The following is a 17976-nucleotide window of genomic DNA, read 5'->3' on the forward strand; positions in this document are numbered from 1 at the left end:
GAGATCAGAGATATTTTGGTCACTGGTTTGTAATTAAAAAAAAATCCCATTGCCTAAACATTCGGATAGAGAGTTCTGCCTGCTGTCAGGCACACAGATCTTTTAAAATGTTATTATTTTTCAGCATCTTTCCTAAGAGGTAATTGTTGTAGTCAAGTTATTAAGGTCTATTAGGCAGCTGAATAGTAAACTCATTATTTTGAGACCCATGGTGAAAAATGTGTATCACATTCAAATTCACATTTTTTGGGCTATGTTTAGAAGGATATAAACCGATCATGGAGGAGGCCAGGTCAACACCTTGTGCTGTTCTTCATGTTTTTTTTTTTAGTTGTTCCTAAACCATTTTTTGTGTGTGTGTCTGTGTCAGGCTGCATCCTGCTGGGGATGGCATCAAGGAGTGTCATTGCTATGGGGTAGGGATGACTGGTCTGGTCTAGGTGGGTGCTACATGTCTAAGTAACATCTACATGAATGCCAGGTCCAAAGGTTTCCAAGCAGAACACTGTATTGTCACAAGATCGGTGTATGTATTGTTGATGTGTACATGTTGCCATAGACCAGTGTTGCCAGACGCAGCTTAAGGTTTCCACTACAAAAGCTGTTCAAAAACTGCTATCACAAAAGCACCCAAAATATTAGATAAATATTTAGTTTAGTACTTTACCAAGGTTGCATACACTAGTGTAAAAAGCAATGCAAAGCATAGAAATCATACAGCAACATAAAAAGCCACATGATGACATTGTAGTGTCAAGCTGATAAGCTGAAGCAGTTTTTCTACTCTTTAGAAAGCAGCAGCTCTAACAACTGCGCCGAACACTGCTTGTCATGTTAAAGCAGACTAATGATGATAATACACAGGCATCTTTATTTTTGCACAAACATAGCACACTCTTTGGTTTTGTTTCAAATCTGCATTAAAAAGTAATTATAAAGAGCCCCCAAATGATCCCAACCCAGCCAAAATTTGATTCACTCGCACAACTCGCACAACTCTAAACCGCCAAATTGGGCATGAAACCACACAATCTAACAACACTGCCAAAGACACGATGGGAGCTGAATTGAGAATTATTTTTAGTCTGTTTTGTTTTGTGTGGAGGGCAGCACAGTGGTGGCACAGTGGTGTGGTGGTCAGCGCTGATGAATCACAGCAAGGGGCCATCGGTCATCTGGGGCCTTTCTGTGTGGAGTTTGCATGTTCTCCCTGTGTCTGCGTGGGTTCTCTCCAGGTTCTCCAGCTTCTTCCCACTGTCCAAAGACATGCTGGTTAGGTTCACTGGTGATTCTAAATTGGCCGTAGGTGTGAGTGTGACTGGTTGTCTGTCTCTCTGTGTTAACCCTGACATAGACTGGCGACCTGTCCAGGCTGTACCCCGCCTCTCGCCCGTTGACAACTGGGATAGGCTCCAGCCACCCTGCGACCCTCCAGAGGACAAGCGGTTACAGAAAATGAATGAATGAATGTTTAGGTGGATTATCCCCTGGTGAACATCACACACCAACTGTCTTAGCTGGTCTTTTGGTTAGACCTTATTGTCCCAGAGAGGAAATTCTTTTTCCCAAACTGTATACTGCATCGCCACTGCATGTCAAGTAACACACAGAGAGACATGGGTTAGTGTCCCTCGAAAACGTACATGAGACGCAACATAACATACAAATTTGAGGTTTAACATAATACACATGGTGCGCAGCACGGCATGATGAGAAACTTGTGGTTCCTCTGCGGTTCAGCGCTACGATTGCTGCAGGTACCAAGCTCTGTCCAGAGCAAGCCTTTCCGCACCTGAGGGTGTCTGTACCTGCGCTCTGACGGCAGGACTGTAAAATGACAATTAACCGCGTGTTGTTGTGATTACAACGCTTGTAATCACCATGTTGCTGACTTCTGTTTTGGTATTGGGAGACCGATTAAATTTGCACGGGTGGAGCAGTAGAGCAGGATGGTTTGAACAGTACTTTGGTACAAGAGAATGAGGAGATGGGGGGAGGGAGGGGTCTCTAAGTCTCTTTAGCTTATGGATCTCTATGTCTTTGGTTGCTCCTTTTTTTAAAGTATGCCGGTCAAAGATAAGTTCTCCAGTCCAGTGTGAGTCATAGGTGTTTGAAACTGTCCACTATTTCGACTGCTTTGTTCCTGATTAGGACAGGTGCTGGGAGGATGGAGAATCTCTTATCATTTCTTTAGTTTTCCTGCCATTGAGATGGAGGTGGTTTTGGTTGCAACACTCGGTGTGCAGCTGAGGAGTAATGTTCCTGTATTGAGGGCATAGTACTCTGCATATAGATTGTCAGATCCAAAGTCTTATCTTAAACTCTGGATTGACTTTGGATTAAAAGTGCTGAGATGTTGTTAAGAGTAATAACATTGGAAACATATTAATTCCAGGTACATTCGTTTTTGTTAATCGCACGTTAACTTTGTAAATCCTGTGATTAATCATGATTAAATATTCTAATCTACTGTCAGTCCTAGCATGAATATGAACAACTGTATTGCAGAGCCTGTTATCTAACTCACAGAAGTAATTCTTAGTCACTGCTTCTCAGCCCTGCAGTCTGAAATTCAGAAATGAATGTGTGGATAGTCCACTGTAAGTGGCAGAGCAGAGGTGATGAATTATCTATAACCAAATTAAAGCATCTGCTGCTAACCTGCTAATTGGTGAGAGCAAAATGTTGTCGTTACAAGGCTGGTGTGACAATTGACATTCATGTGAACAAACGCGATCACTGTTAACATTCACCTTCCATCCACCTTAGTGGCGCAAGTGACAAAACTAAACATAACGGACTGCTTTGAAATAGACATGTCTCTTAAAACACACAGACGGCAGTGCTGAGTGTTTTTGCTGACCTCTTTTCACACAGCATGGCCTCCACATAACAACGTTAAGGCTCCAGACATGGAGGGGGAAAAAGGACACAAACTCTTAGCTTCGCTTAGCTTAAAGAAAATCAAAGAAAGTAAAAAAAAAAAAAAAAAGAAAGAAAGAAAAAGTACTACAAATCATTATAAACTTGAGAGATTTCAAACCTTTTTTTTTTTTCCAAGAATCATTCTGAGTCTTCGCATTGCGCAAGAACAAAGAGAAATCAAAGGACATCATGAATAAGAAATCATACAGGGGGAGAGATGAAAGAAATATAAAAGTACAGAAATTTGTGTGTGTGTGTGTGTGTGTGTGTGTGTGTGTGTTAACTTGCTGATTGATTTTAGTAATCCCGAAGTTGTAGCAGCACTAACACCACGGAGAGTACAAATGCAGAAAGACTCCCCATTAACCACAAGAGTACATTTGAAAGTTTAAACTACTTTTATAGACTTCAGCGCTGGAGAATAACAACAATCTACTATACTGATGACCATGTACTTTCAAACAATACATCCTTTTAATTTATTGTTCTTACAGACTTCACGGTCAGCGTATATTGAATCCAGCTCAATTTTAGTAACAAGCTTTTTACGCTACGGGTAAACTCCCCAAAGGATCACGAGGGGAAAAACATCAAGAACTCAACTTGAAATAATGAAAGCCTAAAGAAAACGTTGCAAGGCCTGAGCAGTAAAACATGCACGCCTTTATCACAATATTCCCATTTTTTTTGGCTTTGGATCATCTTGTAAATGTGTTTTTTTTTTTTTTTACCACATCTGATCGACACCGTCTTGTGCTCTCCCCGGTCAGTATAAATGATTCATGTCGCACATCTCTACATTTGCATAATGTGTGTTTTATAGGAAATATTTTCCAGTACATTTTCTTCACCATAGAGACTGGGCCACAGTAAAAACGTAACAGTGACACTGTGCTGTGTTCACGTTGCAAATTTGGTATACAATAAATAAGCTGTTTGTTAGATTAAATAACGCCACGGTTAGACAACTTCAACTATGGTGGATCTGCAGCTTTGCACCTGATTATTTCTTATTTAATAATACACAGCTCTGGTATCAGTCATAATCATCATCATTTTTTTTTTACTTGTGTTTTCATATATATATTCACAGCAAGCCATTAATTCATATTACGTGTTTTATGGTGTGTGAACTATGGTGCATTTTGCTCGCACCTCCATCCCCACAGCATCATTAATATATGCAGCGGTGCTGAATAAGTTGAGGTGCTGCAGTTGTCTGCTTTGTTATGTTTGATATCACATAATTTGCCCTATTCTTATTTATAACCCGGCTTTTCCTTTGCTGCATCTCATTTGCCGCTGCAACGATCCAGTTTCCCCACGGGGATCTTTAAAGTTTCAGCTCCTCTAGAAATCATTTAATGCACAATGGAACAGAGAATGCATCGTCTTTGTGGAATAGATCTGAATTCTGTTCATCGCAGGATTCAGATAGCTCACTCTAAAGCCCTTTCGGGTTAACCGTCACATGTTCCCCGTGTCTGTTTTCTGCTAAATTGTCAAGAAATATATCAAGTGTTTACTGTCCAGTGAGTGCAGTTCACTTGTCTGGTAGCACCTGCATGAAGTGAAAAACTTTCCCTACAGTTTAAAGGTGTCTCAGTGTCAATGGTGCTCTGACACGGTGTTGCTAAATCTATGTACCTCTGTATTGACACTGTCCATTACTGAACTCAGATAAAGATGTTTTTGACTATGGCCTTGACAAATTTTCTTTTTCAATATATTCACATGTTGCGAGGTGGAAGCTTAACAAAGTCTGAGGCAAAGGTTGCTCCGCTTCTCTGGCTGAACTACTCACATGGGCATTTCAGCCGCGAGGGCAGAATCTGAGGAACAGCTGAATGCTTTGAACCAAGGGTCATCGCTAAGAGGCTGTTTGAAGGTGAGTACTGGGTAGCTTCTCTCTCTGTGTCATTTCACACAGGAGGCCAGCGCAGCAGGCCCAGGCATGCACATGCTTAAGCCTCCGCTGCAATCATTATGCCCATCAATACTACGGCCTCGCTGTGGAGTAATGCTTTTCCAGGCCTGAGATAATCTCATCCACTTTTCTTCAATCGTGCATGAGTGTTCTCTGCAAAAAAGAAATGTCTAACTCAAAAAAATTAAAAAAAACAAGTATGAACAGGGAATACATTCTATGCAATGAACAAATAGTTCCCGTAAATAAGCATTGTGAGTTTGAGCAGCCATGCAAAGAAGATGCCTGCATCAGTTATTATGTTTGAAGTGATTCAAGTTTCCTTGAGGTTTTGTATCTCAAAAAATCTCAGCACATGTACGAGCACACACGCGTTTGGAAGCTAGCATGTCAGCATAAAGGCGACGGCAAACCCGCATGTCCCTGAAGACCCGCGCGCAAACACAAATATGCCATTTGATTGTCAGAACATATACAATGTGAAACCTTCCAACAGGCGCACAGTGGCTGCATTAAGATGAGTGTGTGTTCATTATGTATCAATGTTTGTATCTCTGTTAGAGTGCCAGCCAAGATAACAAGGCTAAAACTGCTGACTGGTGGATATTTGGGCTTCACACAGTACAGACACACTTATACATTAGAGGCAAACGCACACACGCCGGCATTGAGCTTAAAGAGCTGTACAGACAGGCAGACGGTCAGTTGGTTGCGTGTTTTTGTGTGTACCTTATTTATCATTGTTTGACATATTCCCACTGGAAGTAATAGCACCAAAGTGCTGACTGATTCAGATTTAGGTGTTGAATATACACCCAGACATTGGTCGTCTTATACACACACAAAAACACGCCTCGGCCTATGCATAACAATACACATCAGAGTGATTTAATGTTAAAGTTGTTGCCTCTCTCAGAGTTTAAACTGAAAATGTTGCCGTTCTGTGCAGACAGAGATTTCATCAAGCAGACTTGTTTTCATTTCTTTGTTTTTTTCCAGTCCTATGCATTCATTGCTATGTTGGTTTTGGCAGTATTCCTCAGAGATTGTCTGTCAAACATTGCAGGCTTTGAGTACCATTCCGCCACGGTGGCTATAAGTGCTCATGAAATCTCACAATTTGCATTATAACCTTCAGAGGAAATTTAAGACTACAAGCCACAGACGGACTCACATGACAGATCTAATGCCGGGATAGAAGCTAGAATCTTTCAGTAACCGAGGTACTTCTGAATACTTTATCTAACCTTACCTGAACCACTTCAATTTTGCATGGTGTTTATGCAATACATTTTTTACTTATTTAACTATTGATTTTTTTTTTTGTTATGTGGCTAACACCAGCACTGTCTCCAACACCACTGCAGGTTTGTTGATAATTAAAGATCAGGGTTCATGTGAGTCGAATAAGTTACACAATATTCCACCTGTGCAGTCATTTATGTAATATTTGAAGAAATCTGTGGTTTAATTTGTAGTGACAAATGCACATTTTATTAGAACATGATCAATTCTTCATGAGAAAAAGGTAAGAACCATGTGACAGGTTGGGATTAATCCACATGTGCTACATTTGATCTGCTCCATGTGTACATTAACACAAAGATTTGCCCATAATGATATAATCAATAGGTCATCAACACGGGTTTAGGGTTAGGGAGTCAGGATTAACTCAGTCAAGTACAGTCTGTGTGCGTTTTTAAGGGAGCACACGCAGCATGTGTGCACAGAGTGTGCACTGGCCATTCAAGAGATTAACATCAGGGGTGTCAGCAGTCTGATGGATACGTCACATTAACTCCCTCCTGCGCGTGTGCCTGTGTGTGTGTGTGTGTCACAGGAGAACTGAGTATTTCACGCTGGACTCTCCCATTACCTGAGGTCAGCACTGTTCCTGACAAAGTGAGAAAAATGTGTGGACGGATGTTGGTGTGTGTGTGCGCGTGCGCGCGAGCAATAAACTACACAGTGCAGGTGGGAAGAGCCATAATGATGGAGCCTGGCCCGGGCGAGGAGCTGAGTACAGCAGGTTTGGGGGGGAGCACACAGCAGCACATTTTAACCTCGGACACAGAAACACACACCGGCCACGCAAACACTTGCCGCGACCCGTCACATTAAGACCGCCATGCCCTTTAACCTAAACGCATGCAGCAGCAATGTCTGTGTTTTATGTGAAAACTAATACTATTATGGATTTCCTTTTAACTCAGACAGAGAGTTATGAAGGAATTTATGATGCCTGGCAAGCCATTTTACGATACTTAAAATACACTTAGGAGCTTTTTTCTTTTTTTTTTTTCTTGGCGCTATTGCTCATTAACCTCAAATTAATCACTGACCTCACATTAAGTACACACTAATATATAATCTCCACTAGTGCATAATAAATAACACTACACGTTATTGCTTGTTTGTCATGCAATACTAGATTTAGAACTGCATGGACAAATACATTTCCAGACTTCTATTCAGTTGCTGTACGCTATTACAGGCTACCCGCTGACGGAGAGGCATTTAAATTAAACACACTTATTATTTGTGGAAGCCAGTGTTAAGTTTCATTACTTCAACTGGGTGATTTATTAGCCTGCGGTTCAGATTCCAACACAATTTGATGATAAGTATTATTGGCGTTGCCAGTTTCAGTTTCTTTCCCTGAAACTTTCTGCAGCAATGGCTTCTACTTCTGCTTCTGTCTGATCTCCACCATAAAATATGTCGAATGTCTATAGAGCATGCACATTAGCGCCCCGCTCAGTCAAATACCTAAAAGAGCATGTCCAGCTCTTTTAGGCATCAGGTAAAAGCAGAAATAATCAGGAATCAAGTCGCCGAATGCAAGTTATCCGTATCCTCCATTATGAATAAAATGGCTCGGTATTGGCACTGGAAATAAAATCATTTTCGTCAATCCCTAATGAACACTCCTACACTGAAACTGCCACACATCAAAGCCCTCTCTCTGCCTGTCTCTGCCACCCCATCATCCACTCACTTCCACTCCATGAGGCAGTGAAACAGACACCTCTCCAGGTCCCCAAGGACCCCAGAGGCAGGGGACAGAAGGGAGAAGCTGAAGCGTGGATGATGGGCCACTCTATTTAAACCACACACGCAAACACACACACACACACACACACTTACTCCTATCACTCCCTCTCCCTCCTTTTTCCTATCTGTCTTTTTCCATGCACCATTCACCATCCTCCCCGCTCGCCTCTCTCACTCCAATCTCTCTCCGTTTTGCCCTCGTCCTCTCTCTCTCTCTCTCTCTCTCCCCCTCTCTACCGCACTGATCTCTCAGATTGGTTTACTTGGGTGGGAACTTAAATCTGCACTCGGCAACGCGTTTATTAAATATATACATATCTCATCATCGTAAATCGCAACGCCGTTTTTACAGCCAGGAGCACCGCATCCACTCTCCGAGATCATGTATCTTTTGCCCTATTTGCCAAATGGACATGACAAATTCAAACAGTCTGCTAAACAGTGGTGAGTAAAAGCTCTGAACAGAGAACGCTGGATATCTCCCGCTGCTCGCTTCCACTTAATCTCCCTTCTTTATTTACACCTCTGTGTCTGCGCATTATTTTTCTGTAAGAAAACAGTAAGGCGGGGGAAATATAGTAAATCAAATGACCTCAACAAGTGTTGAAAGTGATCCATTTATATTTATTATATTTGCAATTCATACATGTGACTTGGATTGGTGGCTTTGGCATTGTTTATTTGTGCTCATTTAACCTAATTAAAATAATGTGTCGTTTGGTTGTTAATACATGACAAAAGGGTAGGTTCCATGTACAGTAGTTCTCCGAGGATGCAGCCTGACACAGACACACACACAAAAACGCTTTAGGAGCAACTAAAAAAAAAAAACATGAGGAAAAGCACAAGGTGTTGACCTGGCCTCCAAATTCACTAGATCCCAAACTGATCAAGTATGTGTGGGATGATCCACAGAGGCCCCTCCCCTCAACCCATAGGACCCAAAGGCCCCCAATAACAATTATAATTCTGTTGCCAGACACCACAGGACACCCTCAGAAGGCCCATGTCCTTTCTCTGATGAGTTATAAGGGAGACCTACACAATATTCGTCATAATGTTATGCCTGATCAGTGTATGTGTATGTGTTATAGAGAGCTGTTGCATAGACTTGCAGAGGAGTTGATGTATACACCTCCGACGCTCACATCAGCACAAAGCATTGTGGAGACGGCGAGGTTAATCAAATTACTGGTAAGAAGCAGCTCTGAAAAGAAAAATCTAAAAAAATTAAATTAAAAAAAAAAGTGTCTGCATATTATTCGAAATGCATGCCCAAGTTTATCTTGAAGAAGCAAGCTCTGGCCTTTACTCTGGAGTTCAGGCATAATCAGTAAACAGCGCGTGGACAAGAAAAGGCGACGTCAAGGCTAAGCACAATTGATACTGAGAGTCTTACAACACAAACAAGAGCTGGAAGGTATATGAGAAACTGGGGCAGAACATTGGAAATCTATTCAATGTCCAGCCAGTCTGATTGCATGGTGAAATAATACAAGCAGCAGCGGAGGACAAATTGTGTACAGAAGGGACAGCGAGGTCTTTCAAATTAATATGTTTGAGGTTATGTAAAAAGACAGTATGAAATGATTGACTTTTTCTTAGATGATATATAATTTCAAATTGTGCGGATTCGTTATGAGTTGATTAATTGTTCATTTTCCATCACTAAGCATGACTGGAACTCATCTCAACCACGGTTTTGAAGACACCAACCTGCAGCCATGAACCACTGTCTGCGTCCGTATTAGTTTCCTCAATTTTGCCAGCTGCTCATAAACTAGATTTGTTTTGTTTTTTTATTCCCTGCAGCATTCGCTTGTCTCAACCCTTTTATGCAGCCACAACCTGACTGGCAACTAATGCCGGTCATTTTTATTTGCTTTCCAATTGTTGTTTTGTCATCTTGAAAGCACACCGTGGCACTGATTTGAAAAGAAGCACAGGGGTAAAGTTTTATTTTATGCCCACGCTGATTGGTGCCCAGCGAAGACTTTAAAACGAGCACATTCCACACACTGCCAGTAAAAATTTTGCAGCATCACCTGCGCAGGAGAATAATGAAACAAATTAAAGAACATTGCTTTTTTTTTATTGTTGTTCGTCTACTATTCATCACTTCACTGTGGTTAAAGCTTAGAAGTGAACAAGGCTGCTCCACAAAGTTAACCACCAGAGTCTCTCTTCTCTGGAGTTTGCTATGAATACAGAAAAAAAAAATGCTACAATTTTAACACAAAGTCGCTACCTGAAGGTAGTAAACTTTTATGCACATAGTTATGTCTCGTCTGTTCTAAACCGATCATAGCAGCGTGCAGTGCATCACACTGGAAATCAGTTTAGGAAGAGACAAAACACTTTAGATTGAGCAGGTAGTGAGATGAAAAATTCACTGAACACATTGTACGCTCTGACACACATGCACACACCATAGTCAAGTCCAGGCCAGGAATTAGGCAGACTGATTGGTGAGTGACAACTGAAATTGAATTTCTCTGCAGTGAAGGCCCAAAGGACTCGGGGGAAGACACACACACACACACACACACACACACACAAGCGTGGAAAGGCACACGCGATCAAACACGCACACATCAGCGTGAACAATTGCTGAATAATTGCTGGCACACACACGAACGAATACACTCTCTCCCAGCTTCTCTTTCTCTCTCTCTCTCTCTCTCTCTCTCTCACACACACACACATACACAAACGTCTATCCCCACAAGTCCCTGCTCTCCAATTTACTGCCAAAGCTGTCTCTTCAAAAGCAAATCTCTTTTTCTCCCCACGCCATCACAATGAGAATCACATCTGGGAACTCCAAACAAAACAAAAAAGTTTGAGAAAGGCCGTCATTATGCCGCAGCCACGTAGACGTGATATGAATGGCGGCGATGGAAATGACATGTCATGGAGCCAAAGAAGACGCGACATCCCATGGACAGATTTCCAATGAGAAATAACAAAGGAGGGAAATGTAGCTGGGTTTGTGCGTTTTGTAGGTGGGAGAGATTTTATTTTTGTTCCATTTGCCTTCCAGATACAGAAACTGGCCACAAAGCAGCTGGATGGTTCTGACAGAACCCTGCTACACAAGCGTCAGAGATGCGTCACAGAAAACTATTTTGAACTAATTTTGTTTTTTTTTTTCTTTTCCCAGTTTTTTAATGTTTCACTGTCTGTCCGTACCTTTTAGCAGGTAATCTCGTGCAGGCTCTAGACCATTTTATGCTAACAATACAGGCTTTAAGGAAACAAATAAGACCATCAGCTTCCAGACTCTCAGTGTACACTGCCAACTGTAATTCTCTAAGCTAATAACAACATCACAACGCACTAGTCAGTAGCATAGACTGTATGAAGATGGACGGCGGAACAGCTCCTCAAAAGTGAAGCCAAAGCAAGTAGAGCTCCCCCTGGTGGCTGGCTGCAGTATAGGTCATAAGCTCCACCCCCTCCATGTTAGTGGTTGGGACATGGGATGAACTAAAACACTAATATTCATGTCAAATATTTTTTTTCAAGGTTGGCTTCTGTCATTTTAGGTATAATGTTGATGCACATTCAAGAGTAATTTTTTTTAGTTTTAGTTTAGAAAAGGATGTAAAAAAAAAATGCGACCACCAGTTGCCATGCCAACCGCTCCATTAAGCAGTCCTGTGGGACCGAAAGAGTTGTAAAAAAAATTTTAAAAATAAGTACACTGTATAATGCAACATTTCTTTGCAACTGGTGGAGGTAGAGCAGAGCACAGTATTAATTAAAAAAAAAAAACTTGAGTGAGTCTGACAGCAGTGTGGTCGGGTCATCGATAACGCAGCTCCGTGTGGCTCTACTCTCAGACTGCATCCCTGGGATAGTACTGCCAGTTTGGTCAATGCAAGGAAGTCCATATTTATACAGTCTACACAGTATTCATGAAAGCACACGTTTAGTCCTCACATATTATTAGACTCTAAACTGGTTGTGTCAACTCATCATGTACTGACTTCCCAGTGAAACGGACACTTCTCCTGGCCTCAGAAGGATTCAGAAGCGGAACGAGGAAGTGATTGTGAATGTTTAGACACTACGTACAGTACATGTTGACAGACAATTACTCAACAATATAAGTTTCTCTCTTATTTTCTAGATTCATCACCATCTTTTTCCAGCCATCATCCCCACCCTATCTCCCTCCTTCCTCCAGGCCTCCATGAAGCTGAGCTTGTGCTTGCTGCTGTTGCTCGAGTGCACATTGCTTTGCAATAAAAGTGACATTATCACTGCTGGCATGTGGTGCACTTTTCCAGGGACCGCTGTGGCTGGTGCATCTGTTCTACATACTCCAGCACGGAGGGCATCTAGCAGTTGAAGGAGTGGGACCCTTACATCCAGTGGTGCATCTGGGAACCCCTGCGCATCTGAGATTGCTGCGACAATTGGAAAAGATGAGATGTTTTGCAGAAACCTGTCAAGAGCACCTCAAGTGTGAGTAAAGGAGCTTACGGCGTGCATGCTCAAGGACCAAGGCGCCGAGCGTAACTGCAGATTAACAGTCCGCAGTCTTTCTCTGCCTGTTCTTTGCTGTTCTCTGTGGACTGAACTGGTCCTTTTTGGTCCATGAATAAGCCAACAGCTCCCTTCACCTTGTAGCGGTGCTAAGGACTGGATTACGTGTGGAGTTGTTGCAGGAAAACAGAGGGAGGCCAGATGCAATTTTTTCATGAGCGTCATTGTGCCTTTCACAATATTGTTGTCCTTTACTTGCACATTTGCAGAAGCAAAAACTCATTTTGAGGAAATGAAATGTCATTCACACATGAGGCTCTTTTGGTCTGCATCGCCGTGACATGTAGCTACATTTCTGTGGCGCTGCACATCAGCTATGACGCTAGGATCTGCCCAAGGTCAATTTGACGCAGAAGTCTAATACAGTACATAGAACATTGCCATGTAATTAATACATAGACTGCCAGTTTTTTCACACTTCTAAAAATGAATGGGCCTCAGCTACATTTCTATTTAATGTATCACAGTAATTTAGATACAATCAAAATTGCTTTTCTGCTTAAATCCTTTTACTTAAAATATACCCGTTAACTCTCTCCATGCCCTTTATCCTGTTTCATGGTCTCTTATACTCCCTTTGTTTTCAATATATTGCCTCTGAAATATTATCTGCTCTGCTATGCTTACTGTCGGCTGTCTTCCCTCAGGCGTATTCTTTTAGCTGCACTCCCTCCGACCCTCCCGCTCCCTTTTTCACCCACCAATATTCTGAAGTCACTTATTGAAACATGAGGCTTGATGTGAGGATGCTTTTCCGAAGGTTCGGGAGGGTCACGTTCTGCCTCATTTGCATATATACTATCACACTGTAGTTTCTTTAGCCACGGGGCAATGAGGGATATTGGATGTACGGGTGCTGTAACCCCTTTGAAAGTCTAGGGGGGAAAAAAGTATTTACAAAGCATGGAGAAAGGAGACAAAGCCTTGGTTTTGATAGCAATAACACAACATATTGAAAATAGGGACTTGGTTAAAATTGAAATAGGAGCAACGGAGCATGAAAAAAAATGATGTCAGCTTCATTGAAAAGCCAATGAATAAAAATAGGCTTCGTGTTTGAAATATTTGGACTGATTCAGCTGATTTGCCATGTCGGGTCTGTCCATGAGTGCAAAGGAGCCACCACCAATAAAGGTCAAAGGTTTCATAATCCACCAGTGCGGCTTACTGCTATTGTTAAGCTAAACTGTAATGATAAGAAATGAACTGTACTTCTTGCGTTACTGGCCATGATTAAAAGAAGAACTTCTTTACGGTCAAGTCAAGTGGAAACAGAATAATAAGAAGATTTCTCCTCTATTGAACTCTCATGAGGAATTTTTTTCCCCTCTCTGCTTTTAACCCGTCCACTCGTTCACACAGCAGCGTGCACACTCGGAGCAGTGGGCTGCCACTTGTGCAGCGCTAAGGGAGCAATTTGGGGGTAAGGTGCTTGCTCGAGGCACCTCAGCCACGAATGCCGCTTCCCTAATCACCACGCCACTGCTCCCCCAGTTTTAAAGCTCTACATGTTAGAGTACTTCTTCTCTATTCTTAAATAAGACAAAAAGGGTTTACGTTCAACAACTACAGCATTTAAAATACTGTATTAGCAAAATGACAAAAACAAAACATCTTTTTGAATGGGTGTGCAAATCACGAACAAAGAACAAGAAGAACAAAGCAAAGACACAACTATGTTCTTGTATGGCTTAAAAAGGTTATTTTGTATGTAAGAGTAGTGGTATTGCAACCCTGAGTATCTGCTGATATTGATATTAATCAAGTACTATAATTGTCCTTCTCTAAAACTGGGTGTACTCATTTTCAGTGATGCTTCTACAAATGTTTAATCAAGCGTGTGGTGTTGAAGGTTCAAACGCTGCATAGAACTCATCTTAAAATAGACTGCTGTGATGTGTCTTATTGTCTCTTGACACATAAAGTACACATAAAGTATAAATACACATAGTTTGGGCTAGTAAGAATCTCACTGAATCCACACGCGCACGCACACACACACACACGTCATGCCTCTTACCGGAGTGAAGTTCATGACTTTGAGGATCCAGATGGTCAGCGCCAGGTTGACAATCATGGTGACGAGGAGGAGGAGGATGAAGAAGTACAAGCATCTCTTCCTCCAGCCGTAGATCCCCACCGCCGGGTAAACCTGGGCTCCGCACACCGACGCCCCTCGCTGGTGGAGAGGGTTGGGCTGGGCTGCGAGGATATACTGCTCCTGGGTCATCTGAAAGGGACACAAGTATGTGAGAATCCCAATGTGTCACGGACACGTTCTTAATTCAAATCATACTTAGCAAAACAAAGAAAATCGGTGAAGATAAATGGTGAACACGCTGTAAAAAGTAAGGGTGACTGCGCTCAAGATCAGGATCAATAGCGAGAAAATCCTGCGGCTCGGAACAGAAATGATAGAGACATCTATTATAAAATGATAGTTATCAAATATTCTAATGAAATGTTCCCCGCAGAGACATCAGTGGGAGTCTGACAGAGGGCGCCAGCACGTCCAGGAACAACCCTGCATGCAGTGCAGACAAAGATCAGGAGAAAAGAGGGGAGGGTGAACTTTGGGGATTTTGGCTGTGCTGAAGGGAAGGATGAAAAAGATGACAAGCTGAACAAGATAGAGAAGGGGAGAGAGCGAGAGGGAAAGTAAGAAGAGTTTGCGAGTTTTGAGAGTGAGATAGCACGAGAGAGAAAGACCACGGAATGATAAAAATGAGATAGAGGTAGAGCTGTAAAGTGGGCCGATAGCATAGCATTGAATAGTGAGAGATAGTGAGGCAGGATGGAGAACGAGGGAGAGGGCAGATAAGACGGCAGAGAAGGACAGAGTCCATTAGTTGTAGTGCAGCGGGCGGAGTCATTGGTCGCAAGAGATATGGACACTGGCTGCAAGGCACCACTATCTCTGTGCATCTCACTCTCTAACTCTCTTTCACTGCCTTTACCTTACTCTCTGTACCTCAGATTCGCTCTTGCTTCCTCCACATTCTCTCCCTAATTCACTTCCTATCTCATTTCAACACCTCACTCTCTCTCTATCAGTCTCTCTCTCTCTCTCTCTCTCACACACACACAGCCATTACGTCTTTATTTGCTGAGATTGCATGACCTTAACACCTCACAGACTGTTGATTTTTCTTCCCCCTGCAATGCTTTTTCTCCATATAGTCTCGCATGATGATACCAACAAGCCTTGATGGGTAACAAAAATGCTGACTCTCACCTTGCCTGCAGGAAAAAAAGGAGAGGGAATGCAGACTTGGCCTGTTCATTTTTATTTTAGTTGTTTTTTCAGGGAAATAGTCCAGAGCAAATATCAACCTAGCCATGTGTCCACAGGGGTAGTTTTTCTCAAACACACCCACACCCACTCACAGAGAAAGAAAGAGGCAATCCCAAGCTCCTTTTGAGCTGTTGGTGATAGAATTGTGAAGAAAAACTTCCTAATTTGGAAATCCCCCTTCGAGCAATGAGAACTTCCAGCAGAGTGCAGGAAGTACTCACTGTTACGCTACACCACAAAGTAACAGCCTGAGCCCAGCTTGTGCTATTCAGAGTAGGGTTGCAACATCTGCAGTAGAAGTTTGCTTTGCAGGCAGCCAAGATGATAAGTAAAGCAGGATCCTGGAGGTGTGGTAAAAAGTCTTTAGATAGAATTACAAGGGAAGAAAATTACAGTGGGAATGGCAGACGATTATATTTGGAGTCGGAGTGCATACATTTTACTGATTTTGCTGACACTGTACATACATACTTCTTGCCGTCTCCCTCATGATGGGACATACTTGCATTCAAAGACAGATGGATTTATTCGTGGTCAGTTATGGAAGACAAAACGGAAAAGATGCCATGCGAGGAAAGCAAAAACATTCATCAGTCATAGTGTTTCTGTAGTATTTACTGAATGTGAACCTGGGACCAAACTTCCAGGTGATCAGAGTAGGCTAATTGCATGTAAATAACTTTGAACCATGCAGAGAGAAATCTAAAAAGCATTTAAAAAATGCAAATGGAGTTTTTTTGAGAAGACGTTTCACCACTCATCCCAGTAGCTTCTTCAGTTCTAAGGGACTGGTGGGTAGTTGAGGTTGAAATAGGAACATCTGTGGGTGTAGCCCATCAGAAACCGGTTCCCACAGATGTTCCTATTTACTCGGATGAGTGTCGAAACGTCTTCTGAATAAAAAGTCCAGTTGCCTTTTTTTTTAAACGCTTTTTGGATATACCATGACCTGGATGACTGAGAACCTTCACAGACACATGCAGAGAGAAATCTGGGCTGTATAAAAAGATCAGTTTAAATCCCAACAACTGTTGGTGAATGAAATAACACAGATACAGCTGAGACAAAAAGAGACATAAAAAGACAATCAAGTAGTGGGGATTAGTTCATATTGTTTCCCTTCACAGTTAGGGTGCAAAAACTGAAACACACACCATACACTAATACGTGTTGAGATTGAGGTAGCATAATTGGACTACGGTTCATTTTATGCTGTGATCCACCTTTGGTGATATTACACTTTGACATGGAGACAGATGAACAAACCAAGCCTAAACTATCCTCCCTTTTCATGTCAAAATCCTGGTGTAATCAACTAAAAGCTTATAATGGCGCCTCAGCAACACCAGTCGGATGAGCTCTGGTTAGTTACAAAATCTAACAACCGCACTGGGTTTTGCTTTGCACTCCAGGTGCCATTTTCCACCTGAATTAACCAAGATACCGTGCGACTGAACTGTGATAAGACCGAGCAAAAACACATCACATCCAGGCGGAAATGCACCCAAAGTGCATTGAAGACCCTATCAACCAAATCCTACCCGGAGGTGCGCAGAAGCACGTTTGGCTGCATCAACCGTGGAGCGTGAATTAGATCAGCGTATCGAAAGTGTGGCAATTATTAAAACTTTAAATGAGCACCGTGTTTGTGAGCAAGTGAACAAGAAAAAATGCAGCGTATAATACTAGACTGAAATGGGGTGATGAAAGGACGTGATACAAACTGCAATCTGCTTTTTGGCAAAGGCGAGAGGAATCTTATTTGAATGCGCATACGAAAAAAAGAAACATTAAATATTTTGATCTAATTTTTATCCGAGCACAATCTGGATATGAGACAGGCGTTAATGCCGAGTGGAAAGAGGGCTTACTGTTTGTCAAGTGGGCTAATGGAGAAATGATGTTTTGCCTTTTCACAGTGAAGAAATTCCCCTGCAATATCCTCATTTCTGCGGCCTTACTTTTTGCGTGCAGATACATTGCATACGAGTCAATAGCAAGGCGTTGCTGTAAAATAGGACATCGGAATGTGCTGCTGATCATTTTATCTCCGTGTTCAGAGTCTACGCCGAATCAATCGAAGTGTGCGTGTAGCCATGTGTTGATATTTGCTGCGCGTATGCAGGAGTTTTCTGCGGCGACAGGGAATGCTAATCATTTTCCTGCATACATCAACAGCGGGAATCAATAGGTGCACGCATGGGCGTCCCTCAAGGGCGAC

The 17976-nt window shown here is 42.2% G+C and overlaps 1 protein-coding gene across 1 annotated transcript in view; it reads right to left on the reverse strand.

Moving 5' to 3' along the window:
• LOC311496769 (zeta-sarcoglycan-like) overlaps positions 1–17976 on the reverse strand; it is a gene marked incomplete at its 5' end in the record, with an annotated part of 338082 nt that overhangs the window by 147563 nt on the left and 172543 nt on the right. The window contains one exon of the mRNA XM_084556747.1: positions 14481–14690. Within this exon, the coding sequence (XP_084412873.1) occupies positions 14481–14690 (210 nt within the window). The remainder of the gene's footprint in view (positions 1–14480; positions 14691–17976) is intronic.

The sequence above is a fragment of the Chelon labrosus genome (genome assembly GCF_963514085.1).
Source record: "Chelon labrosus genome assembly, chromosome: 2".
Lineage (NCBI taxonomy): Eukaryota > Metazoa > Chordata > Actinopteri > Mugiliformes > Mugilidae > Chelon > Chelon labrosus.